The 27111-nt window shown below is 42.3% G+C and overlaps 1 protein-coding gene across 18 annotated transcripts in view; it reads left to right on the top strand.

Moving 5' to 3' along the window:
* The window catches only part of SLC15A2 (solute carrier family 15 member 2), a 150709-nt gene that overhangs the window by 37678 nt on the left and 85920 nt on the right, over positions 1 to 27111 (top strand). For 7 of the 18 annotated variants that reach the window (XR_014956500.1, XR_014956499.1, XR_014956498.1 and 4 more), the window contains exons 1-7: positions 3984 to 4083; positions 13830 to 13876; positions 17137 to 17224; positions 17833 to 17974; positions 19785 to 19877; positions 20954 to 21053; positions 26083 to 26173. Coding sequence is in view for 12 of the 18 variants with exons in the window: in XM_085584202.1 (XP_085440328.1) it covers positions 3987 to 4083; positions 13830 to 13876; positions 17137 to 17224; positions 17833 to 17974; positions 19785 to 19877; positions 20954 to 21053; positions 26083 to 26173 (658 nt within the window). In the remaining 6 variants the exon portion in view is untranslated. The other 11 variants (XM_085584205.1, XM_085584204.1, XM_085584199.1 and 8 more) reach the window with 9 other exon arrangements.

The following is a 27111-nucleotide window of genomic DNA, read 5'->3' as shown; positions in this document are numbered from 1 at the left end:
AAAAAGGAGGAAACTCTAGGGCTGAGAGAGACCAGGTCTGGCCAAGCTAGGTCCCATGTACCTGTTTTAGCTGTCTATCCTCTCTGTACGACCAGCTGTTTATTCTTGAGCTCTGCTCTGGAAAATGTGCAAGCTGGGAAGGGACCTGTCCAATAACACTGCACTCACAAAGCCACTGAGTGGTAAGAAAATACAAAAGACTACCTGAAACACATGAAATGATGAAGTAAAGAGTTAATGAATCCTCAAGAAGTTTTAAGTTTGCACAGAGAAATCAGAGAGGGGAGGTTCACCAGTACATTTCTCTGGCCAAACCCACAGCTGAAGATTAACTGAAAGTCTCCAGGGACAACAAAGAGAACAATGTTCCTGTGAGGCCAAGAGTTTGTTTTGCCATTTGTTCTCCGTACGTTACCATGGAATACAAGTGCTGCTGTGAATATAAGAAGAAATAACTTCATACCCTGCATTTATCTCGGACACATCCTGAAGCTTAAACAGGTCAGAGTTCTCTTCTTTTGCACTGGATCACTTCGCTGCTTTCTCCATGGAAATCCCTCCATCTGGGGACGCTCCACCGACACCTTTGTGCAAAACTCTCCGCAGAAGTTTCCGTAAGTAACATGTTTGGATTGTGTTCCTGTTCTTTCCATGTTCCCTGGCTGGAGTGCTGGAGCAGACAGACATCATGTGTGGAATGTTGGTGGGAGTAGGCTGTTTGGATACAATTGTCCAAAATATCCATGCAAGAGCTTCAGAAGGAGAGTTGTGCAAATCTGCACTGCAGACCTGTCTCTAAGAGGTATGCTCATCCAGGTGAACATCTGGGAAGCATATAATGTAATCTACTGTTCTGTGTGCCTGTATTGCAGATCACTAATGCTGTTAAGTACCTGAAATGGTTTTCAGAAACTATGTGACAAATTGTTTTGAAAAACATACAAGCCTAAAGAAAAAACACCTCTGTTCATAGGGGGGAAGAAAAGCAAAAGGTGGAAAATGAGCAAGCTGCTATTAATTTTTATGAATTAATCACCCATCTTCAGATCTCACTAAATACTCAGAGGAAGTTTGATCTCTTTTGCTCTATTTTCAGCTGGTGATTGAAGCAAAAGTGTCAGAAATCTCTCTGCAAAGCCTGTTCTGATGAGATTTCCAGCCAGTTTCATGAATGAAGTTGGTTTGGATAACTGTGAATAAGTTCTTGTGCAGAGAACTAGCAAAGCATGGGTTCATTGATCACAGACACTTCTGTGTATGGTGTCTGACCCAACTCTCAATAAAGGCAATGAGAAACCTACTGGGGCAGCTTATCCAATAAGCTGTGGAGTCACTTTGCAGTTCCAAAGCAGCTGGAGTCAGCTGTTCCTAGGCACTGGAAACTGGATGGGAGGGAAATTTACTTTTACTCTTTTCAGCTGATTTATGGGGGTTTGCATCAGGCACTGGGAGAAGTTCTCTACACCATACATTGCTCATTTACAAAACTGGTGTAGCAGAGGAGATCTAGTAAGAGTCAAGCTCTCATCTTTCCCTCCTCCTGCTCTGATGCCTTACTTCCCATCAGTAATTAACAGGGATGGATGCCTACTTCTTCTGGGATTGTTTAACTGTGGGGACAGTTCCAGGGCTGTCCCCTGAGGCTGTCTCTACAAGTAACAGGCTTTTAAGTTATGCCTCTCTATTGATCCCCCATCTGAACAATTAGCAGTGGTGATTGCTCTGAGTCCAAAGGTGTCTGCAATCAACCCCACAATGATATTCAAGGTGAGCACTGTTTAAAAGGCTGCCTCTCCTGAAGTGTGCTATGTGTTTTAAATGTGACAGGCTACATGACAGGACCTGAAACAGAGACATTTGAGGAAGCTTGTGAACTTCTGATCCTTGAGCCTGAGCCAAGCCATATTTCCTGAATTTTTGGCCTGGGAGTCTCTGATTCAAGCACAGCATTTTCACCTGCTATCCATAGCTTTATCATTCCTGCAGAATAATTACTGTTTTTAAGATGCCTACCTTGATATAACAGTGCAATTCTCTGCATGACAAAACCCTTAAAAATCTGGTAGCTGGTAAATAAAAATTATTGAGAACGATTGTTTAATTTGGGGTATCAATAACTTCAGCAGAGCTGTAAGGAGAACAGCTTCCTTGAAAATTGCAAAGGAACTTTTTTTAAATGAAGTTCACTTTGCCTGCTCTGCAAACTCCAGCTAAGGCTCCTGGGGGTCAGATTTTCTGTAGGTGGAAATCCAATATTGTATCTCTTATGGGGCATCAGGGCTACTACTAATTCTGCTTGTGAGGCCGTGTGAAAAGCTAATATGTGCATTGAGAAGTAAAAGCACTGACTGAATGATCTTTTAGGAGTTGTGGGCCCAGTTCTTGTTTCTATGCAAGAATTCAATGTATTCTGTGTGTTTTCTGCACAGCCTTGAAGTGGTTGTTCTTCTCCTTGTACTCACATGGGCTCAGTTGCTAGACCAGTCTTGCAGTAGGTGGAAGAGAGTAGGAGAGGTCAGGCCTCCCATCTGCTTTGTTAAGCAGCCTGGACAGCCCCACGGCTGGCAGGGCTTCTGCCTGGAGTGACCAGAGGCAGCAGGGCACTGCCATCCTTATCTGGTGTGTGCTTTCACTGCGCCCCCATGCAGCTGTGCCACCAAACCACCTGTGCAGCCAAATGCCATGCAGGAGATGGGACTTAAAAGAAGTATCCTCCAGGCACTGCTTTTCCTTCACAGCTTTTCTTTTAGAAAATGGATAGTCCTCTGTCGCTTCCCAGCCTAGTAGCAAAGCTACTGGGGCTGGCAGCCCTCAGTTTGAGGGTCGATGCATGATGACAGGTTGGAGTGAGTGCTTGAAGAGTTCTGTGCTGATTAGGGTCAGGTGTAATTGCCATAGGGGCAGTTAATTGAGGGGGTATCAATAAACAGCAGGCTACCTCTCTAATTTTCCTTCCCTGCCTGTTTTTTAACAAAACTATTGAGAGAAAGGCTCCATTAACTATATTTTTGTCTTTAATTCTGCAACTGAAGTAAAAGCCAGTATAGGAGAAGCCCCCGAATACAGGATAGAATTGGTTCTGTAATAATAATAATAACTTGCTTTCCCTCTTTGAAAATAAATATGGTTCTTAGTAGAGAGATTTACCCATAGCTGGCAGTCAATCAGGCAGGACAATTTGGGCTCTGAGTACTTGATTAGAATAACTTTAAGGAAAATTGCCTTCCTGAATCAGGTAAGGATCCATTAACCTGATGAAACAGGGTTTGCTTATCTGAGAGGTTAAGACTCATAACACGGTTTGGACTGCATTAGATGAGGTATCTTTTAGAACAGAAAGTAATAAAAACACCATCTGTCATGTCTAGTCAATCAGACCTTGTATAAGAGAGGAATTATTCCTCTGACTTTACCATTATAAGATCATCTGTTTGTTAACAATGGGAAGTGTCAGGAATGCTGAAAACTGGATTTATGCCCTCAAATTATTTCTAGCTGCCTTTATCTTGGAGAGAATTAATATTAATCTGAGTTTATACAGGAAAGAAATATTTCTAGATGAATACAATGCCAAGCCATTCCATGTTAAGTCTCTTGTGATTTATTGTTAGAAGTAAAACTGAGTGGGCGATAGAGGAAAAAGTGCCATGTACACTTTTCTTCTGAAAGTGATTATTTCTATAAACAAATCTCGTGCAAGTTGCTGAGCACTCATAGGTTCTTTGAAGTCAATTGAGTGTATTCAATTCACTCAAGTGGCTGTCTGCATCTTAAGGGACTGGTGTGGCTATACCTTCTCATGTAGCATAGGCGTAGCTGGAGGTTGTGGAAAAGGTGTTTGCATTTTTTGGCATGTATTTATCAGTTATTAAATGTTGTCACTAATGGATTTCTCTGACCATGTGGTCTCCTCTATGTACTAAGGAGTACTTGGAGATGTGTAAAGACTGAGTGCCAGACAGCAAAGATAGCTGGGGGCACAGGAGATGGAAAGAGTGGTGGAAAGCCTGTACCAGTGTATCCCCAACACCACTATGCACCAGCTGGCGTGGGAACACCATCCCCACTTATCATACACCACAGGTGAGACTGCAGTGGATGCATTAATATACACCATTGCCTGCTGCTTGGTATGTGTCATGCTGCTGCCCAGTGCATTCAGCACTGCTCTATGGCTTCTGGGTGGCCACAAGCTGGACAACCAGAGTGGTTTTTGTGTGCCTGTGGAAAAGCCATTTCTTTGTTCAGGGCTGCAGTTTTCACAGGAGAAGCACACAAAATGTTTGCAGGTATGTGATGCAGAACTCAGCTGTTGTGTGGTGGGCACAACCCCATGCAAGATCCCAGAAGGAAGGAGACTGGGGGTAGAGGAGGAGGAGGATTAAAGCAAATACCTAATTCAGTGCTCAGTCACAGCCAGAAGATGTGCTCCAGTTAAGGTAATGAGAGTGGAGATTTGGGAGAAAGATGGCTGAGCAGGAAGAAGACAACATGTGCTCTGGGGTGGCATCAAGGGAAGGTTGAGCACTCCTGGTCCCACTGATGTCAGGTGGATCAGATGCCACTCACCTCTTAGGAAAAAAGGACCTTTTTTTGGGAGTTAGCATAAGGATGAAGAGTCACAGATGAATTCTTCCTTCTGTGAGAATATGACCCTTATCCCTGCCAAAGTCTGAGGGGATTTGTCATGAGTGCCAGTGGAGAACAGACTGCCCTGGGCACAAGATGGCCAGAACAAAAAGAATTGTGCTACAAAGTGTCAGGGTCCCTGGAGACCCAAACTCTGTATGGTTAGATCAACATTAAAAAAATGAAAAAAATATCTCCAATTCTGTGCCAGTTCCTCTGGGACCTGATGCAGGGAAAACCCACATGACTCTGCTTTCCCCTGGAACTGGTGAGAGCTGCTCCCACTCACTGTGTTAGCAAATTGATCCCCCTGGTCACTGCGGGGGGAGGCTGAAAAGAATGGATGGCACTGCAAGCGTGTTATGAAAATGCAGGGAACCAGAGTTAATGAATCTTGGACGAGCCTCTAATCTGCCTGGCCCTTGGTGTGGTGCTAGAGAAAGCTAGGTGGGGAGGATCTGATTAACATCTCAGTGGAAATGACAGACCCTAGAATGCAGAAGGTTGTATTATATCTGTCAGTGCTTGCAGCTGGGAGGGGCCACTGTCAGAGAGCTAAGATCTCTGTGGATTAGATCAGGAGGGTTTTTTTTCATCAGAACAGATATATTTTTTGGGATTTACATCTTCTCTGTCCCTGGCAGCTTGCCTTGATGAAATACTGATTACACAATTGCAATCTGACTAAAACCACAGCCAAAAATCAGCTATGTGCTGGGTTATGGTGAGAATACCCTCTCAGAGATGGCAAAGATTTGAAATTGTGCAGTGCATTATGTCTCCTGACACAGGAAAACTTGCAGAGAACAACAAACAGGCTGTTTACTGTGGGTGTATTGAAAAAAGATCGGAAAAACTGGAATTCCTGCTTTCTCTGAGATTTTCTTAGTCCAGTAGCCAGATTAATGAATGAAACAACTTGCCCCAGATGCATAGGAGATTATGTGGCTTGATGCTTGTTTTATGGGCAGTGCAGTTAAGGTTAGGAAACTTGAAATAAGTGCTCAAGAGCCTGACAAGCAATGCAGTCAGAACCAAACCCCAGGGTCCTGCTGTCACATCCTGTAGCCCCTCCTTCACTGCCCAACAGATGCCCCCCCACAGTTCCAGGCATCCCTGTGAGCTGGCTGTGAGGAATAGAATAGTTATGGGATTTCTGGTTTCTCAATACCAACTGCCTCACTCAAGCCAGTAAAAGCAGCATTTTACATCCCCTCTCCCTCAGGAGCAGGGTGGGAGAGGGAGAAGGACGCATCACTAGAAGAGAGTTACTGGTCAGCTGAGAGATCAGTGCAGAAAGAGAAATTCCCAAGGCAGAATCTGTCCCAGAGGCTGGAAGTGAGCACGGAGAGTAGGACAATGCACCCACGGGGTGGCTGAGACACTGGATACAACTGTCTTTCAGCATTCCTCCAGACCCAGGCTGCTGCAGACTGTGATGTCTTCAGTGGCTGAGCAGTCTCTCAGAGCCTGTGGCACAATAAATCAGTTGCTGTTTCTCACTTGTTCTGATAATACTGCAGGCGGGGCAGCTTAACAGAGAGACTGCTGGGCTGGCATGCAAGAGGTTTCAGAGGAGTCTACCTTCATCAGGATGTTTCTTCCTTCTTTTTCTCCTTTTTGAAATGGAGGTACTGATATCTGCTCAGTGAGATGCTCTGAGATCTGCTGCTGAAAGGCACTCTGTGAGATTCTGCTTCTGAAACCACCAGGGAGAAAATGTTCTTGGGACACCAAATGGTCCTCAGATGTTTTCCAAAGTTCTGCCTCACCACATACATCTTTCTTCCAGCTGCAGGGAAGCACCTCCCACCTTCTCACACCAGGAAGGGGACGACCCAGCCTCAGCTCCAGGCAAGTGGACTGGGTAAATGTTCAGATTTTTCTGTTTCCAGGCTCTCTGATATTCAGAAGTTTTGAACAGAGAGCCTGAGCTGAGGCTGAAACAGACAGATATCTCAGTACCAACAGGCATGGCACTGAGACCAGCACACCTTGTGACAGTCAGAATTGATCACTTGCACCCAAAGCACTGAGTTAGAAATGGAGCTCACATGTACTTGCACACCTATCTTGGCTCTCCTTTTCTTCATTTGTTTTTTTCTAGAGCACTGTCTCTGTTGCTGACTTTACATACCTATGTGAACACTAAAAATAGCTATTGTTTAACTAGGAACAGTTTAACAGTTTAGCATTGGGCAACATTGCTAAAATACCTTAAATTTCTATAAAGGGGGAACAAAGAACTATCATGAAGGGCAGAACATAGAAACATCCCAAGGACTGGACATGTTCCCATTGCCTGGAGCACCTGTATGTACATTTACTCTATGTCTTGAACTTATTGAAAACAGTGCTACCAGTCAGTGCTTGGTACCTTATACCATAGCAACAAGTACATCTTAAAAGTGGAGGACAAAATAGCTGGAAAGTTATTCAAGAGGTCCTATAGCCCATTTCCTTAGTGACAGCTTGAATAGTTAAATTATTCCTGATTTTCTATGCAATATATAGCTTTCTTTGGTATTCACTTGCTGTTAATCAGTGGTCTGTTTGGAAAGATCACAAGTCTTATTCTGGAACTAACTTCCATGGTTTTTTCAGTGGTTTTGTGATACTCTCAACTTGAGAGCCTAGAAAGTAATTTAAATTCATGGTTGTATTTTGTTTGTGCTGAGTTTTCTTCATTTCCTGCCTCAGCTCTCTTATGCCCTGTGTTTTGCTTGAACATTCCCTTCAATGAAGAGAAAAATCCTAATTTTTCCTTGCTATGATAGTCTCTTAAATAATTGTTCAGAAATAAAAGCCCTTCCTCATGTGTTCCTCGTCTCTCCCTTCTCCAATCTTCTAATATAAGTCACAAGCATTACCAAATGAAGCCTTTTATTTTTCCCAACAACTGTTCTCCCTCCAGCTTTTCTTCTCTGTTGCATTGTCTGGCCTGTAGTGCTCATATGTCTTTTCTGCTTGTTTTTCACAGTGCTTGCCCAGAGTCTCACCCTGCTGGCTTTGCCATGCTGTGCTTTGTGCTTATCTATGCTGTATCTTCTTATAATATGAATAACACTCCCTAGATCCTGGCCATACTTTCTACATTATAGATTTAAATTCTTCTTACCATCTATCTTTTCTTTAATATCTCTTCTGTGCACAGCCTGCTCTTTTTTAGCCATTATTAAAGTTTTGCTTCAATCCTCCTTTTGCAAGCCCCTCACAATTTGCCATCATCTTTTTATGAGTTGTTCATGCTGTTCTTCATCTTTTACTTCAGGCTTTGCATCCCTTGTTGATCTATCAAATGAATCATCATATGTAGGAATTTATTCCTCATTTCATTTTGCAGTTTGTGATCAGCTTAGGCTTCTCACTATTGCACATTGTAGGTATTGTTGTATGCTTCTTTTCACTCTTAAATTCAGGTGTCTCTCAGTGTTTCATTAGTGCACCTTTCTAGTCCTCCTGCCCAGTTCCACTGCTCATCCTATGTCCAGCTAATGGCAGAGTTCATCAGGAACTGACTGCCTGTTTGTATCCGTGACTTTATCATGAGGTGATGATGATAGATATGGGGCCTTCAAGCAGATGGGACTTGAGTGCAATAAAAAGCTGAAGGATGCGTATGGCTTCAGGGCCATAATACTGGGAGATGGAGACCCCATTTAGTCTACTGCTGAATTCATTCTAAACTATTTCTATGTCTGCAGAAAATATTTGGGGTTTTCCCCTGTGGAAGAGTTTCCCTGAAACCTCTCTGAAAGAAAGTCACAGCAGTTTTCAGGAGGTTATGGGGGAAAGCAGAAAGGAGTGGAAGTGCAGTAGAAAAATTATTGATTTTGCTTCAGGCAGCTCATGGCTTGAAGGTGAAAAAGAGTCTGAAAGAGGGAACATCTTGTCAGTGTTATATCTGCTTTCCTGTGTGATATGTGAAGAACTGGGGACTGAAGCCAGTCTGTCAAAGGTTGGTGAAACTCTGTGTTTTCTCAAAACTGTAATCTTCTCACTAGGCGCCTCATCCCTGGAAACATTCACAATCAGGTTTGACAGGGCTCTGAGCAACCTGATCTAGTTGAAGATGTCCCTGCAGAGGTGCTGGAATGGATGGACTTTGAATGTCCCCTCCAGCCCTAACTGTTCTGTGATTCTATGATAGTGAACGACATGTATAGTTAAGACCGACTCTGTAGTTGGTGTACAGTATAAAAAATTTGGATTTATGGCCAGCTGTAGATCCTGTCTAGACACAGAGCCAGTCCTTATCCTCAATCAGAAGTAGTAATTTTATTGAAAGATAGTGTAGCTGTAGTGCAAAATGACTGATCATGAACATCCATGAAAGGTGCCATGCAGCCTCAGAGGCTGTATTCAAGAAAGGCAGATTCCCTATGACATTTGAGAGCTGAGCAGAGATGATTTTGGATCAGAAATAAATGGAAGTTTAACTATTTTAGTGGTGGCCAAAGGACTGCTGTTGAGAAGTGAAACATTAACAGCAGGGTGAAAGACAGCCGGGATTGCTTAACGAGGTTCATCTTCAGGCACAACGGAGCTGGGGGCGTCCAAATCACGGAATGGCAGAGGGGGACTGCACACCACAGCCTGCAAAGGAAGCCCAAGCTGGTGAGGAAGTTTTTAAAGATTTCTTCTTGCTGATAGTAGGAGAAACTGAAGGCAAAAAGGCACGAGGAGGGATGAGAAGTTTCTCTGATTGTTACAGGTTGACTTGTGACCAGATGACAGGCTCTTAAATCCAAATTAGGTACTTGATATTGTTAGTGTAATGGCTGGGGAATAGAGGAGAGATGTGGGTTTGAAGGCTTCTGGCATGTTTTCCTGGTTGTTCAAATGATTTGATACATAATTTTCTTAAATTACTTTGAAGTTTGGGAGAAGTCTGCAGGCAATGGAAACCACTGTTGATCTGTATAAATCAGTTAAACCCTGATCTTTCTTGTGATCAAAGAATTGGAGAAAATAAGCCAGAAGAGACCTCCAGAGGTTATCATGTCCTTTCAGGGTCTGGTCATTAAGCCCAAAGTGTTGCTGCCACACATTCATCTAGTTTCTTAAAACTTTATCTCAGAAACAGAGAAAGAGGAGAGAAATACATATATGGTAAAAGGCTATAAACGTATGGCAGGTGGATATGAATTAAAAATAAGACTCATTATACAAGTGCGGCTAAGCTGAAAATTAGGAAGGGGTTGTACCAAGAGATGAATGGAGGTAAAAATGAAGAGATCAGTTGAGTATACACAGATTAATGTGGACAGTATTGCAGCAGGGAGTGGTGAGAATGTGAAGATTGTAAAAGCAATGTGAAAATGCAGATTCTCTTTCTGAGGATTTGGGAACCAGAAAAAAAATTATGAACTGAAAGTCATAGAAAAATGTATTAATGGAAACTTCTGGCTATGCAAGGCATCTGGTAGCTGAATGTAACATGCACGCATGAATCATCCTACAGACTCCCCAGTTGCATAAGGGATAATTCAAAAAAGAGGAAATCTTACAGAAAGCAATCCTTGCTTTCATGTTTACCAGGTGAAGTTGTTTGGCACAAGATTTTCACAGAAACTCAGGAGGGCATCTCATCTATATGCCTGCTGTGGGACAGGACCTGATATTTATGTAGTCCCTAACGCGTTCTTATGTAACAGACATCATGGGTTGTCTGAACCCTGCAGGCCGAACCACACCATCTCTATTCCAATGCTCATCTGTCCTCACTGACAGGGAAATTGGAAAAAGGAGCCACAAATAGTCTTTGCTGAAAAAAGTCAGTGATTTCTCTCATCTTATCCTCAACAAAAATGGATTATAGTTCATCTCTCTGGCTGTTTTTCCTGTCAATGGAAAGGAGTGCCATTTGGTATTCTTCTTTCTCGATTTTCATCGGTTTTATTCCAGAGTCATAAAATAGTTTCTCCCATTTTGCAACACCATTTTGAGTTCATACCCCGTTGTCTCCCAGGCTTCTTTACCCTAGTTTTGAGTACAAATGAACACCATGCTGACAGTACTGAAGTTTTCTTTGATAATGGAAAAGCTAAGGACCTGCATGTTTCATGCTTTCCTAATGTGATGGAAAATCATTGATACTCTTACAGAGATTTCCCAGTTGTCCACTATTATGAGCATTTCATATGGACCCTATTTCCTTGTGAGAGATCAGAGGCACTGGAGTTAGGATATATCACATACAGAGCTGCTGTAGCTGTTACTCCACTTACCAAAGAATAAAACAGTCTGGTTTGAGAGCACATTTTCCAATCTGAAATAGCTGTTTTGTAATCCATATTCTCCTTTTGGTGCTTAGAAGGGATTATCTGATCAAGTATCTCTCTTGCTATGGAGGAACACTCTTGGAGGAACAATCTGCTTTTTTAAAGGCAGTGATGATGCTTGTTCTGCTTTTGCCCTTCACAAGGGAAGTGGCTCAATGTGGTATTCAGCACTTGAAGGTGAATTTCATCAGGCTCTGGTGATCTGAGCACATTTGAGATATCCAAATATTATTTAAGCAGTTTTTGTCTCATTTCACACATACTCCTGCTGGTTAATTTAAAAGGTGTTGCATACCTTTATTGCAATTTATTTTTGTAGTAAAAAATAACAAAAAGGACACACGTTTCCTGGCTTCTCTGGATGATTGTTTTCTGGTTTAAATAACAGATTTTCCTTTTCCTTCCTCTTTCTCCAATATTGACAGCATTTCTATCACCTCTTTTTATTGCCTTTTATGTCCCCTTGCTAGCTGTAGTTTATTTTGTGCCTTAGCTTTGCAGGCACACTTCTACCTCTTCATGTTTGATCTGTTTGTCTATACCTGTCTTCAGAAATGCCATCTTACTTCCATTTGTAGTACAATTCCTTCCTGATTTTCAGTCCAGTCACACAGGTCTCCTTCTATCAAGTATCATTCTGTATCTGTATCTAAATTTGTGCTTGCAAATTTATTCTCTTAAACTTGTTTTTGCTGTTTGCTACAAGTTACCATTTATTGCCAGACATTTGAATTCCTTTTCTTCCTTTCTGTCTGAGAAGACCTTCTGGCAGATAGTGGCCTAAACAGCTCTGCAGTGCATTAGACAAGTAGTATGTTAATCCTACTGACTGACAGGGTTTTTCATGCTAGTATTTAAAAAAAATAATAATTTAGCTTATGTGACACACAGGGTTGTATATACACAGAGGAAATACAGCTGCAGGAGGCTAATAATATTAAGGCATCACACTGCAGCAGCATAGGAGCATGTGCAAGGGATGGTGAAACCTTTCCTGTCTTCCTTTTTTATTATTCCTTTAGTAATTCTGCTGCTGTGTTTGCTCTGCTTGCCTGTGTATGACAGAATACAGCAGATTTCTACTGGGAGCCGTACAGAAATACCTGGGGCATGAGATGCCAGCAGAGGGCTTAGAAATATTTCTGCTGCCTCTAGCAGGGGGTGAAGACTTGCAGAACTGGAGTAGGTGCTAACCTGGTGTGGAGGGGCAGGATCCATGTCAACAAGACCTGTTCTGCCCCCAGCTCTGGGTCTGCTTTTGAGCACTCATGCCCATGAAAAGGCTTTGATAAACCTGAGCTCCCTAGAGGCTGCACCCAGGTGAAAAGCAAGGCTGTGCATGTGTGCAGGTCACTGGGAGGGCTGAAGACAAGGAGCTGGTTTGTGGCAGTACCAGATGAGGTACCAAACTCTTGTTTTGCCACTGCTGTAGAGGAAAAAAGGAACAAAGAAGGGGTAGAACTTTCTGGCACCATCTAAAGTTTGGCCTCCAAGTCAGCTGACCCCGTGTTTAGCTGCCCAGTTAGTAGGAGTGAAATGGGATCTCTGGGGATTTTCAGAGGAAGCAATGCCAGAGTACATGATGGATAGTAATTATACTTCCTTTGTGCAGTCCATCACAAGTGTTCTCCATGTCTTGTTAGCAATAACTGAAGCCAGATTAAGGATCTGTAGTGTGGCCAAAGGCCTCTTTCCTGGTTCATCAGCTGCAAACCTGGTTCTTGTGATAACCAAGCACTATCAGCAACTCGATACTTGCACTAAGGATGAGTTTATGCAGACTCCTTGTACCAGCTGTGGATTCTGGGTGTGGTCTGTGCATTACTGATAAGAGAAGGGAGAAATATTTGAGAAAATTCTTTGAACATTTGCCTTTTAAAGAAGCCAAGTGTAAGAGGAAGAAAAAAACCTCTGCACTGCACTGAGGATACAGCAGAGCCACAAGCACTGAGGATAGTTTATGGGAAGGTTGTGAGTTTGGCTCTGCAATTGCAACTGTCACTGGAAGAATGCAGATGACAAGCTCCACTATTGCCATGGGAAGGGCACGGAAGGAGGGACCACAGTGTACCTGCAGGGAGCTGAGCACATGTAGCTGCAGGGGGAATCTAGGGACTCCCAGCAGAGATGGGCTGCATATGTCACATATGGAGCGCCAAAGTGGTCTTCTGGAAAATAGAAAGGAGAGAGAGGTGTTGGGGCTACTTCTGGGTGCTGGCTGTGCACACTTGATTAAACTGTCCCATGGGAAAAGGCAAGGTCATTCTAGGGAACTGGTGTGGGAATGAACCCTGGGTCACTTCACTCCTGTAGTAGCAAAGAAATGATTTATCACAGTGCAGGCATCTGTGACATCCAGCGTCCAAGGGTTTGGTGTGATGAACATTTTAGTAGTTATGTCTTGGAATGTGTGGCTTTCCAGTGAAATAAGATCCCTGCAGAGTAAACCTGTCATTACCACACTGGGAGGGAAATGCATGCTCTGCTCTAAATCCACAGGCTGTAGGTGTATCTGGGACCTGGGATATTTATTCAGCTCACATCTGTGCAGCATCCAGCACCATGCTGGGCTGGTGCACGTAAAATAGCTGGGGGTATGCCAAACAACAGGGAGGACTGTGCCACAAAGTGCTGACAGCCTCAACCTGTGACTGATTTAGGCTGTGTTCCCTGATTCCTCTTGAACTCTGGAATTATCTTTCCTGGTAGCATCTCCCTCCCCTTTCTGCCCTGGCTGCACAAATGTGCTCAATTAGGGTTAACTCAAACTGAATCAAACTTCGTGCCTGAGGTTGGAAATCTTCCCAGTCAACTCACCACAGCCACATAGCATGGTGGGAGACAAGGCGAGAGGGGAGATGAACGCTTTTCAGAGAAACGAATCCAAGGAAACTTTGTTCACTTTTATTTCTGCAGGAGATGATCCCCCCAGAGGAGATTTCCCTCTTCAGAAAAAATCTCCGGTAAGTGTTATTGCTGGTTTGCTTTGCTTTGCTTTGCTTTCTGCTCAGCTTGTTTTAAACATTGCAAGATCCCTGTGTTCTCTCCTCTGTTGTGCTCTGGCTAGAGACAAACACCCTTTCTTGCAGAGGGTTGAAATAAGCCTTAACAACTCAAGGCAAAAATCCTTCCACTAACCTGATTAAGTTAACAAAGTGCAGCTTAAAGGGAGAACACAAACTAACTGAATGTTTGGGGAAAAGGGTAAGGGATTTATTGCCTTTTTCTGAACACTACTTTCCTTGTGAGGAAAAACTTAGATCTCTGAAGTGGATGGGGCTGTTGTGCATAGGAGTGAGGGAGTTGAACTCTCTTTAGTTTGATGAAACCCACCAGGGAAGGGTACCCAGATGATGAAAAGCAGAAGGAAGGACAGGGATTGAGGACAGGCCACTGGTGAATGTTGCAGAGCCCAATTGTGGTGTCAGAGCCTTAGGTTTACATCTTTGCCTCTGATTTATAGCCTTATTCAGGTGAATGTGTTGCTGCTGTGCAGCTTTGATGTTTGTGCCAGTTTTCAGACTAATTCTTTTTGAGTGCTTGACCCCTAAAAACTGTTCAATGCATAGGATTCAGGAAGAATTTGGCTTATGTTGTAGCTGCTTTGACTTGCAGGATAATATGTAATACTTGGTCTTAAAAGTCACAGTCATGCTGTTAGCAAACCAATTATTTAACTCAATTTTAATTACTGTGCAGACATTAACTATTGGATATCCAGAACTCCTGGGAAATATTAATCTTTATCCTGTTTTGCCATTAGTTAGCAAGAAGGAGAGCTGAAAACAAACGTCTCCTGTAGTGGGTACTTTAAATGAACTTTCTTTTTTTCAAAGAAACAGTCTGTCAACTTCCACAGTATCTTTAAGAGATCCATAATCCCACAGATCCCAGGTTTGCTGTGGTAGCTAAGCACTGCAGACTATCTGTGTGTTCATGAATCCAGGCTTAACCTCTTTGCTTTTGCTGGGGCTGTCTGCTGAGCACGGTCCTCCACAAAAGCGAGCAAACTGCATCTGGCTGTCTGCATGGATGAAAGCTTCCCCCTTTTGGATGTCCAGGCAGGCCACAGGCAGGTCAGTGGTACTGTGGAGAGAATACATGAGGGTTTGTGCACGTGCTGATGCCATCTCATGACACACAAGCCAGATGGAAGTACCCCTGCTTGTAAGTCCTTGCTCTGTGTTTGTAAGCACTTGCTCAGGCACTTGGGGAGGTTTAGCTGGGAAGTCACTGCCCCCTGCTCTCCTTTCCCTCCTTGCCCCTGCTTGTCTGTAGGAAGTGCCCATTCCAGAGCAGGAATGGCTGAAATGAATCACTGCACCTTAAACTCGTGCAAATAAATCCACTGGAACTTGTGCACTGGGTGTGGAGGGGTGAGTTCAGGCAGCAGCACTCCTGACACCTGTCCACCTGGTTTGGACAGTCACTCTGTGCACCTTACTATACATACTCATGGCATTTAATAAGGTCTGGGAAGAAGAGGAAGAAAAAAATCCCTGTTGTACAATTTTACTTCCAATTTCATAAAACACCTCCCAGCACAAACATGAAACATAATCTGCCTCTTATGGATTTTCTTCCATTATGAAAAACTTGTTGGAGAAAAATATTCTGTGTGTGCATATGGTTGTGTGTTTGTTCATTTACAGCTTATATATGCCACTTTTTTTAGGCTATTCTAAAAGCAGGAGGCCCAGTGCAGTTTCCAAGGGAGCAAACTCTTACAAGCCATATTGCTGAGCACAATGGTTTCAGAGTAAATCATAAATGAAATGGATAATTATGTATTTACTCTAGTAAAGCAAAAAGATTAAGGGTTTCTTATAAAAAGGCAACCCTTTGATAAGAAAAAAAATATATATGATATATATAAAAATGGACAAAAATACTTGTCTTTAGAGGATTAAGTAATGGAAAGTAGAGGGGAGGTGGGAGTTGTGGAGTTTTGATTTTCTGTTTGTTTTTTTACTCTTCCATAATGTTGAGGAAGACAGCATCATTAAGCTATACTTTTCTAGACTTGATGCCATTGCATTGGGAATCCAAATAAGCTTAGGTCTCTTGGTGGTAAAATAAACCTGAATAAACACATCTATTTTGGTACTGTATTTGCATTTGGGACTCTGGGAAGAAATACAGGAATTCATTCTTTCTGACATGAAGCACAGAAATGCATATGAAGAGATCATCTCACTGGCCCATACCATGGCTGTTTAAATCTATAAGTATAGTTGTATCTGTTAATATCACACTTCCTCCAGATTCCTTGCCAAATCCATGGCCAGCCCCTCTCCTACTAATTGGCAGAGGCTGGGCAGTGCTGTGCAAACCTGCTTTCCTGTTGTGCGGCAGTGGAGCCACTAAGCAGCTGGAATTTGAAAGCTGCTTAGCTCAGACCACGGTGGGGTAGCAAGAGGGACAGAGGCCCCCACAGGGTCATGCCAAGACTCATCTGTTTAATGCCTTGTATTTCACTTGGGAAGTGCTGATGTTAGCTGCAGTAAAGCCAGGCTCAGAGAATGAGTGGCCACACTTAGACAGGCTTGACAGTCCCATCACTGGCTTTATTCAAAAATTCTGATTAATAAATTGAATTAACCATAGCTGTGCCAGCAATCTTGGAATATGAAATGGACGCCATGCCTGAGGGAGTGCCAGACAGAGAGCTGATGCTCTGCTTCAGTGAGTGGTGGCACAGCTCAGCACAAGTGAGGAGCAGAGATTGAGAGAGGTAGCAGCTTTATATACAGAAGCAGACAGCAGATCCCTGGGGTCTCCCTGTTTCTGAGGCAAAGTCTGGTACTAGAAGAGGGAGCAGTTTTGGGGCAGGGTGGTAGCTTTATATGAAGTACAGAAGAAAAGGCATCCAAAAGTGTTCTTTTGGTCTCAGTGATGTTTTAGCATTGCAATCAAGAGTTGGTAGCACCCTTCCAGTGGAGTTCCTGGAGCTACAAGCATGGTGGGCTGCTGATTGCCCACGAATCCCCATGGCAGTCCTTACTGGGCTCATGTCAGCCAGGCTGATTCACTGGAGAGCCTTAATCAATGCAAGACTACTGTGAGGTCCACTCTCTTTTTTGAGTCCAGCTCACAGGCCAGTCAAGCAGCTGTGGGCACTTGATTTTTGGACTGGACTCCTCTCCACCACCCAGACACTGTGAGAATATGTTTCTGGGATGAAGGCTTTGACAGTTGATACATTCTTGTTTGTCTTCCACAGAAACTGTGTGGCTCCAACTACCCCCTGAGCATTGCCTTCATTGTGGTAAACGAGTTCTGTGAGCGCTTCTCCTACTATGGCATGCGAGGTATGTGGCCTGTGACTTTCCTGTCCTGAGGTCTTTACACAAACTGCATTGGTGTTTCTGAGCAGTGCTGTGTGTAGTATCAGCTATATTTCAAAGTTAATTGATATTTTGGAAGGCACATATGAACAGTGTAGCCTAACATTGTTGCTATATCTAAGATGAGAAGAAGTTGGGACTAGAGGGCTCCAAATGTACCTTCCAGTCTAAATTATTATACAATTTTCTATATCAAATCTGGTTTTCTACTGTGTGATGTCTTTCATAGTTGATGTGCAATCAGTGTGCTTGGGAATTGAATCTTACAGGCACCTAATCTGCAAAAAGAAAAAGTGCATAAACAGAACTACAGGTTAGGGTAAGATAAGCTAGAAAATACATTTTTCAGCTAAACATAAATGTTTATGAGCAAAGGATGTCAGATACTCATATATCTCATTTTAGTTTCTCCTGTGTTAGAGATTATGAGGAACAGGTCTGGAAGCACAGATCTTTCCACCACACTACTCAGTTGCTAGACAAATCAGTAGTTTTCTTACCACCACGATCCTGCTTACCTGCAGATATACACATTAATTATCTGATATGATTCTTTTTTTGTTTCCTTTTAGCTGTCCTGACACTGTATTTCTTAAGCTTCTTCCACTGGGATGAGAATCTCTCCACTGCTGTGTACCATGCCTTTTCTGCGCTGTGTTATTTCACACCTGTCATTGGAGCCATCATGGCAGACTCGTGGCTGGGGAAATACAAGTAAGTGAAGATCTCTAATTCAGTCAGTGTGCATTGACACCATGCAGCCTGTGCAAGGACAGTGCTGTGCTTGCTCCCAGTTTTGAGCTCAGTGTGAAGCAAAGACACACTCGTGAAGGTCAGCTCCTCTCTTTTAACAGAGCTGATCTGTTTGCTCATGCTGTTCTGTGCTTGTCTGACACCCAAAGGCCAATAGGCAACCAAGTTGGGACAAATTAAATGTTACAATAACCTTTTTCCTCCACTGTCCTTCCCTACCTGACTTCAGGAATCTGAGGTGTAGGGCAGTTTACCCTGAGTTTGCTAAGGTCTACTTCTGAGAAGGATTCAAAGATGAGGAAGTGAGGAAGATGATTCAAGTGATGAAGCAATGTCACTATGTAGATCTCAGATTCAGGTGAAATGTCACTAACTGTAATGTACTTACTTACACTTCTCACAGCATAAGTAATGTATCAGCGCACCCACTTTTATGCCTGAGAAACCTGTGTTCTCTCAAATCATCTCCATCAGCACATAACCAGGTAGACTCTTCCTGAGTAAGAGTCCTTAGGCAGTCTTCCCTTCTGATAAGTTGTGGAGCCAGCATCTGCCCCAGAGTGGTGATGAGCAGCTGGATACAGGACTTTCTTTGCTTGACACTGTTTTTTTATTGTTTGAGGAGTCTTGGCTGTCAGGGTGGTGAAGTGCAGCTGAACTTCTCTCTCTAGGGCTAAGCCTATCTGGCAGAAGAGTCTCAATAGGAAATAAACAGCTGCCATATGCCTAGCCAGAAGAAATTTCTTAAGAAGCTATCAGTGTCCTTTTATCTCTGTGCTCAGTTTTAGTCATTGTCTTGTCCCTTTCAGTGGAAAAAAATAACATTGGGGCTTTATTAAACTCATTATTTTAGGTCACCTAGCAATGTTCATTAGTTTTGAGGACGTTTATCTTGCAGCATGATGTTGTGAGAAGGTAAATCCTTATACAGATGATCATGTGTTAGGCAAGAGACTTCTTGGAGTAATCCCTATAATTTAATGGGAAGTGGCTTTTGCTGTAGTAGCTGGACCTTGGCCAATATAACAGATTAGAGGGTCTTTTAGGAATGATCTGATGTGGTGCTAAATTAGCTGTTGCAACCAGGGTTTGAATTCATCAGGGACCTCTTTGTTTCACCTCTGTTATTTGTCTTCAGCACAAGAATACATAGATTTCTTTTAATCTAGAAGGTGGATGGAATAGAATACACTCAAGAGTCTGATCATCCTGCTCGTATTTCTTCTTCTCCCTTACCAACACATGAGAGGCAGATAGATGAACTCAGTCTTTCAGAGATACTTGGGACCCAAAACAGACTTACAATGAGGAAACCACACTCCTAATACAGGTTTGTTGGTTAGGTGGGTTGAATGTGGACAACAGTCTCTAGGCATCCCTTCCAGTCGAGGGATTCACTTATGCACATCCTACAAAATGCCAGTTATTAGTTATCTGGAAACTTGAGTTGGATCTGAACAGTGCTCTTCTTTTTGCAGTCTTCCATGTGTGACAAGGCTGGAACAGTTTTCATTTATTCTGCTCAGTAATGTCTACAAATAAAGCAGGGGTTATCCTTCCTTAATCTGAACCATTTGCATATCTATTCCTTCTAGTGCACTCAGTGTTGACACAAAGGAATTACAGCTGCCCATTGTACCACTGGTAGAACAAGCCAGTTCCTTGTGTGTCAGCCAAGTAGAGCTGCCATATCAGGGCCCATGGGCACAGTCTGTTTTCAGATTGTACACCACCAGCACCTTCAGTCACTTGCTGTTTGCTTTCCTCACAGGACGATCATCTACCTCTCCATCGTGTATGTTGTTGGCCATCTGATAAAGTCAGTCGGTGCCATTCCAACCCTGGGTAACCAGGCAGTTCATGTGTAAGTAGCCCTTGAAGCCACAGTGCTGTAGCAGGTTGTGATGGTAGTTAGTTTACCCAAGTCTGTACTTTGTTTTATTTCCATCATACCAGCATTTTGGGGGCTGTGCATGGATTACTTTCATCAGGGAAGGGTTAGAAATGTCTGAGTAAGGTGGATCTAGTGTGTGAACATGCCAGATGGAGTTGGAAATGACCACACAGACTCTAACCCCTTTGGCACAGGCATTGGGGATCACCCCTCACTGCTATACCATGCTACTGGTTTGGTCTCCTGTTTCCAACTGCCTGCACCAGGCTCCTTCCTCCCTCATTTCATCAGCACAGCTGCCCAGCTCAGCAAGGTTCTCCCATGTGCATGGGAACACAAAACTGACATGCATTTTCTGATAATAGGATCTGTCTCTTCCACAGAATACAACCCTCGAGATTCTGAATTGATAGGCTAGTCGGAGTAGTGTCTCTGAAACCACCAAGCTGGTTTTGTCTATGTAGTCATGGCTCAAAAAATAAGCACATACAGGCAGGAGCACATGTTGTTTACACAACAGTTTTCTTTTGTCCTGGACCTGGTCAGTCCTGATACTCTTGTTCCCTAGAGACATAATCTATCAATGCCAGCAATGGCATTTTGAAAACCATTGGGAATTAGAAAACACACAAGAATGAGCCTAATTTTGAACAGTTTGTCTGCTCTTACCCAGGCTACAAGACAGCAAAAATACTCCCCTTTTTCTTTTTTTTTTCTTTTTCTCAATTGATCTCTGACAGCTTTTGTTGTCATAGAAGTAAAAATAATTCCACAGATCTTTGATCTCCTATATGTCCATTGGACCTCAGAATAATAAGAAACTAACAAAACCAGTTTGGTTAATTGACTGGTATGGAATGCAGAAATTAGGATAATTAATTTGTTTTTCAAATTATTAGGATATTTAATTTGTTTATCTAGCTCATCATCATTGCATATGTGCAAAAGACAACATTATCAAAGGAATCGTGATTGGGTGAAACTAAAATGCTCTCATAAGCTCTGGAAAGGTTTGCAATGGTGATTATTTTTGTTCTTGCATGAAGGGTCCTGTCTATGGTTGGTCTGTTTTTGATCGCCCTTGGAACGGGAGGTATCAAGCCCTGTGTCTCTGCATTTGGTGGGGACCAGTTTGAAGAGGAACATGTAAGACTTATTTTCTTTCCTGAAATATGCAGTGTCTGCTTACTTTGTGAGGATGTTTATATGATCAAAATCCTGTTGTGCTAGAATAAGGGCCAGTTTGCTGGAAGAGACATGAGATAGGGTGGTTTGCATAAAACTCGAGAGAATCTTGATGCTTCAGGAAGGCAAAATGACAGGAGAACAGGATTGATACTGGAAAGGGTAGGTCATAATTGCATCAAATCATCTTAATGTTAATTGGACATCAGAGTAGTTGAAAAATCCTGTCTTGCATATCATGGAACTGGCTATATAATAGATCACCTTAATAGGGGTGATTATAATGTGCTGCAGTGGAATACAGCAAATGAAAGAAAAGACTGTATCACCAGCCTATGCTTCTGTGGGACTTTTTCCTCAAATCGGTCATAGTCCATGTCTCAGATGTTGTTCAGAAAGAACTGTAGGAAATTCTAGTCTTTTGCAAGTAATGCCAGAATGCTTTCTGGCTATTCCAGAATTGAAAGTTCTGAAGACTTGAGAAAATGCTTCTGTTTAGCTGTGTTTGTGCTGTGTATCCTGAGAATTGTAGTCCAGGTGCTCTGTGTCCTCATTCTCTGTCATGAGTGCTTAGCCCCTCATCTGCACTAATCTCAAACTCCCATTATTCAGAATAGGGGCTAAACCAGGGATAAGATAGTGCTTAAGGAAGCAAAGCAGGTCAGGAAGTGCTAATCCTCAGGCAAAATGCTAAATTTTTAAATTGACTTGAAGTTAAATAGATTTATGTTGACCTAACACACAAATAAAAATTTCTATTTTCTCAATGACAAGCATTCAAGTCACCAAGTTGTGTGCAGGGCATAAGTCCTCAAATATGTAGAAGTCCACTGCTACAAAAAAGAAAATAACTGTTGGGGTCTGTGGTGAGTAGGCTTAAACTCAAGGAGGATTATTTAGGACTAACAGTGTGAAAATTTTTTCCAGAAATAGATCTAGAGAAATACTGGGAAATAATAACGCCTTTGGGAGGTGGAAATTCCCATCAATGGAGGCATTAAAGAAGGACATTAGACTAATAGTGTGCCAGGAAAAGCACTGGAAAATTTGGATAAGAGTTGTCCCCTTGGACAAGGAGCCCAGTAGGGCAGTTTTCTCCTTGTCTTTTGCAATACCCCAGTATGAAGTCAACAGGTAATGAAATAATATAGGCTAAATTTAAAATTTTGGTAAGAGCTGTGCTTTCTGCACACGAACTGCACATGAGTGATGCTGAAGTGATGAAGCTTATGATTACTAAGAAGTAACAAAACATGGGGCATTCTGTGGTCACTGGTCCAAAGCAGCTCCTCCTGCTGGCATGTCTTCATGCTATCAGTTGCTCCTGGTGCTTTAGGGGATGTGTCAGAAAGGACATCGGCAATGGTCACCAGTGGTCACCAGCCTCCCCAGCTGGCACAACTCTAACCAAAAGCAGGCTGGCAGCACAGCACACATGCTCTGGGATAGCTGCATGCATCCCAGTGCATGAGTGTCCTGGCTTGCTGCACCAACAGTTGTCCCAAAAGAATTATAAGAGGTCCAACAGCAGCATTTACACAAGTGCTACTTCTATGAATACTAATGATTAATAGTGTTTATCCAGCATCTTTCAATTACCACCTAATTACAGTATGATAATATGTAACACTTATCTTCAGAGTGTTTTATAGACTTCAGGTAATGAATCTTAGCACCTTTCTCAGGCACATATATATTATTATTCCAACTTTACAACTACAGCTGCAGAGAGAAAACCTGAACTGCCTGTGGTTGTGTGGGCCTATACCCATTCTCCAGCATTCAGACTACAGCTCTCCAACAAATTTATCAAATACAAAAGCTCAAACATTCACCTGCGTGCTACCTTCAAGAAAAACTAATTTAGAGAAAGAAAACTGTAAAAAGCATTTTGATAAGAACAATGTGTTCTGCTCTATTCATTCTTTTTCAAATGTTCTTTTCAAAATAGAAAGTTTTCTATTTTACCATTTTGAAATGACTTGGCCTTTCAGAAGAAACAAATGTTTTATGCTATGTGATAGGAAGTTTAAGTCATCAGAACTGGAATGAGAAGTTTTGATTTTGTAAGGAATGAAAGGTTTGAGGCCAACCAGAATATTTCTTTCCTCTGGAGTGGTGTTTGAGGGGTGTTTATGTTTATGTTTTATTTTCTTCTACTCCAGGTAGGCTGAAATAAGTTTTTAAAATTCACTATGAAATGAAGCATTTGATTCCCCCTTAATTTTCAGGGCACCAATAAGCTTCATCTGAGTCCTTAAGTGCACAGGCTCATTTGTTTTGTCTGAAAACTTGGGATGAAGTAGTTCTGTGTATAAATAACTAAATTACCCCTGCTATTCCTAGAGACAAGTTTATGTTTTGAGGTAAATGCACAACATCAATCTGATTCTCTTTTAAGTACTTCAGGAGCATAATAGTCCTGGATATGCCACTTTGAGAATGGTACTACCACAGACCGTGATGGGGACTGATTTGGTGGGAGGTCAAAGAAGGAAAACAGCTTTATCTGCAGGAGATTTCCAAATGACTTTATCTATGGGATTAGAAGTCCAAGTTAAAAATGCCTGAACAAAATTATATCTAAAATATGTTATATGACTGGGAAGCTGCTGCACATGTTAATTAGAGACCAAAGCTGCTTTCAAACAGTGCAGTATGGTGTTTTTAGTGCTAAATAGCTTTCCTTTGTTTCTTTATTTTCTGGTTGCCAAGGGGATCAGGATTATCATGTACAGTACCTTTTCTCAAATTAGCTAATCCAAATCACGTTGCTAATGTATGTCTGCTCTAAAGATTAAGACAATAGGGAAGAAATTCTTTATTCCAATCAGTATAATTTGCAAGCTGCTGGGTCATTATTTTTGTAGCTATTTCAGCTTTTCTCTGACCATTGTTCTTTCCATCACTAAAATCTGAAAATGTGTGAAATAAGATGCTCCAAATTCTTTATGCATCACTATCCTCTTCTCTTATTACCACATTCTTTTTGGTAACTGTTGCTCTACACTTTATCATGTCAAAAGCTGCATGCTTGAGTTTATGACTGCTCTCAGAAATTCTGATTTGCTCAGATATGAAGTGTTAGAAACATGCCATGACAATTTGGCTAGAAGAGGGCAGGACTGTGAGGGTTCTACTGCACCACCCTTGACAAGTCATGTGAGGGCTATCCAGGAATGGGGAAGATTGCTGAGGCTGCTAATTTCTCTAGTTTTCTCTATGATGACAAATAACTAGTCACAAAGGTAGAATGAAAAAGAAAATATAATTTACTTGTTTAGCAGTAGAAAGTTCTGGATTATCAAAATCACCAGCAAGGAAAGGAATATAACAGGTAGTCAGACCTACTGCTGTTTTCTGTTAACCATGAAAACATGCCATTTAGATGATTTTTATAAGGCTTTCAAATTCTTTAGTCTAGGCTCTGTAATTTAAGAGGAATGTATGGGTCAGCCTTGAACACTCTAGGAGATAAAATTGTGTAAAAGCCAAAACCTTAGTTGGTGGGGTCTTCCTAACTTCCTACTTCAAGGCAGAAACACTTAATCCAAGTAAAGAGACCCCCAGACTCCTTGGTGGGTGGCAGTGGGAGGTGATGGGGCTCTCACCCTGACCTTCTCAGTACCCACTTTACAAGATGGCATAAAGAGAAGCTCTCTCATAGTCTCCCACCTCCCTTTCTTCCCTGCAGTAATCCCCTGTGATAAGAGGCTTCTTGCCATATGAAGTAGCAATATTTCCTGTTGGCTGCACCATCAGTTACAGGAAGTCTTGTTACATTTTTGGAGCTCAGGATTCATTACTTTGCAGCTGTCCTCTTTTAGCTGCCTGCAATTCTTCACGCTTTCTCCAGTTTTCTAGCCTTGTGAATATTGTTGTCTCAGGGAGCAGATGGAAGCAGGACACATTAGAAGGAAAGGAGACAGAACCACAGTCCCTGAGGAGTTTTCTAACATTCAGCTAAGTTAAAGCTTTGCATTCAAATGATGCTCAGGTCATAGAGATGAGCTCAAGGTGCCCTGAGAAGCTCTCGGGCACCATGCAATGTCTGATGCAATTTTCCCTTTACCTTTATCAGCTGAGGTGTCCCAGAGCTGCTAATACACATGAGCACGGGGTGGGTCAGGTAGCCTGCTTTTGTTTCCCCTCTCTGCTGGCCCGCCCAGGCACAGGGAGGAGGTTAACACTATATACAGCACACGTGTGACTATATGTCCCTTCCACAAGCAAGGAGACTGCATGCACGCATTACTTCTGCACAAAAGACCAAACTCTGCATCAAATTCTTGATTCCTTCCAAATCTTGAATTATGAAGGAAGAAAGAAGATCAGCATTAATTCTTTGACTCTATAAACTACAATATGTTACAGCTTAGGTTAAATTGAAAACTCTTTCTCTTAGAGTTCATTGCTGCATCAGGCTCTAGAATTTGCTCCCCTAGATTTAATTTACCTTATTAGTTTGAGGTTGATTGGCCTCACCTTGATGGTCTCCTCTTTGATGGATACTTCTCAATTGCTGGCACTCTTTCATCTATGCTGTGATTACCAGTTCCTTAAAATATACAGGTTTCTTTTTTCTATTTCAACACAGGAAAAGAGGGGGAAAAAAAGAGCTCAGACGTGGAAAGAAATTATGAGCTTGTCAAACCATGCCAAATTGGATTGAATTGGTGACAAAGGATCTGAATCATGCTACTTGTTCTGAATAAGTAAATGCTTTCCTCTCCTTCCAGTCTCACAACACTCTCAAAGCAGTGGCTTTTCCTCTGAAATGCCAAAAAGCCCCAAAGCACTTCTCGAGTAACGTGAGCTGATTTGTGCGAGCATTTACCATCACCTGAACACAAGCTTGTTTGCTTAACATTTTATGCACTTTATGTCAATATTTACCCAGCCTTCCTAACGAGGGAATTGATAGTGTTCAATTTGCAAGCCCAATGCTGTGTACTAGCCATGACATTGACATTGTCTTCTCTTGTTTTAGACCTCAGAGAGAAGCAAGTTTTTTTCCATCTTCTATTTATCCATTAATGCTGGAAGTTTGATCTCCACGTTTGTAACTCCTGTATTAAGAGGTCAGTGTGGATTTAGAATAAAACAATAAATTAGCTGCCCTCTAACTACTCTGCTGTGCATAGTTAGACTCTTATGACAACAGAATGGCAGAAATGATATTATCTGTGGAGTGGTCAGTGTATTGCCTTTACACCTTGTTAATCATGCTGTAGCAGCAGAACAGATTTATGATACAGGCAGACAACTCACAGAAATTATATTCCTGGTAGTATTTCAAAGCCAGCCTGAACTACAGAATTAAAACATGAAAGGTGGAAGGACCTATATGGTCATCTGTTCCCCACTGCCAGTGAAGGACTTGGCTTCAGGTAAACTGTGGATGGGAAATGAGCTCTGCTGTCCTGTGCAGTATGAGGGTCGAAAGACTTAGCAGGGCTGGTTTTAAAGTCCTACCTTCTCTCTCCCATGGGATGCTGCTGACTTCTGGAGGGCCCTGTCCTGGCACTCAGGCTTGTCTGTGTGGGTCTGCTTGCAAGATTGCTGCCCTGAGCAACTAGCTTTGAAGACAAAGCACAGGCCTATGCCCCATTTAAGACCTACTTTATATTCCAGCCTGCTTGCAAAACCTTTTTTAGTCCCTGAGCCTTGCTGCACTTACTTCATTGTATTGTAGGGCTTTGAAGCCAAAGGGATTGGCACACTCTCAATATGGGCACAGAGGCAGAGCAGCAGGCCAGAGGTGACAGGGACAAGGTAGTCTTCACATTTAGTTGCCATTTTTAAAATTCCATTCTGTGGCTTCCAGAAAGCTCAGTTTGTTTGGAATGTCATTTTAACAGGCTCTTTTCTCATGTTTAAACCATGCACAGGGACAAAGACAAATGCTCTGTCTTTTACTTGTTTATACTCTGGTGTCTCTAGGTCAGCATTCAGTTGGGAAGTGTTTTTGCTTGAAGTGGTCAATGGGCAGATGAAAATTACGTCCCTTGGAGCATCA

This window comes from Lonchura striata, chromosome 7, assembly GCF_050655825.1.
Source record: "Lonchura striata isolate lonStrDom1 chromosome 7, ASM5065582v1, whole genome shotgun sequence".
NCBI classification, from domain to species: domain Eukaryota; kingdom Metazoa; phylum Chordata; class Aves; order Passeriformes; family Estrildidae; genus Lonchura; species Lonchura striata.
The sequence above is the reverse complement of the archived record's forward strand: the minus strand, read 5'-3'. Positions and strand labels throughout refer to the sequence as shown.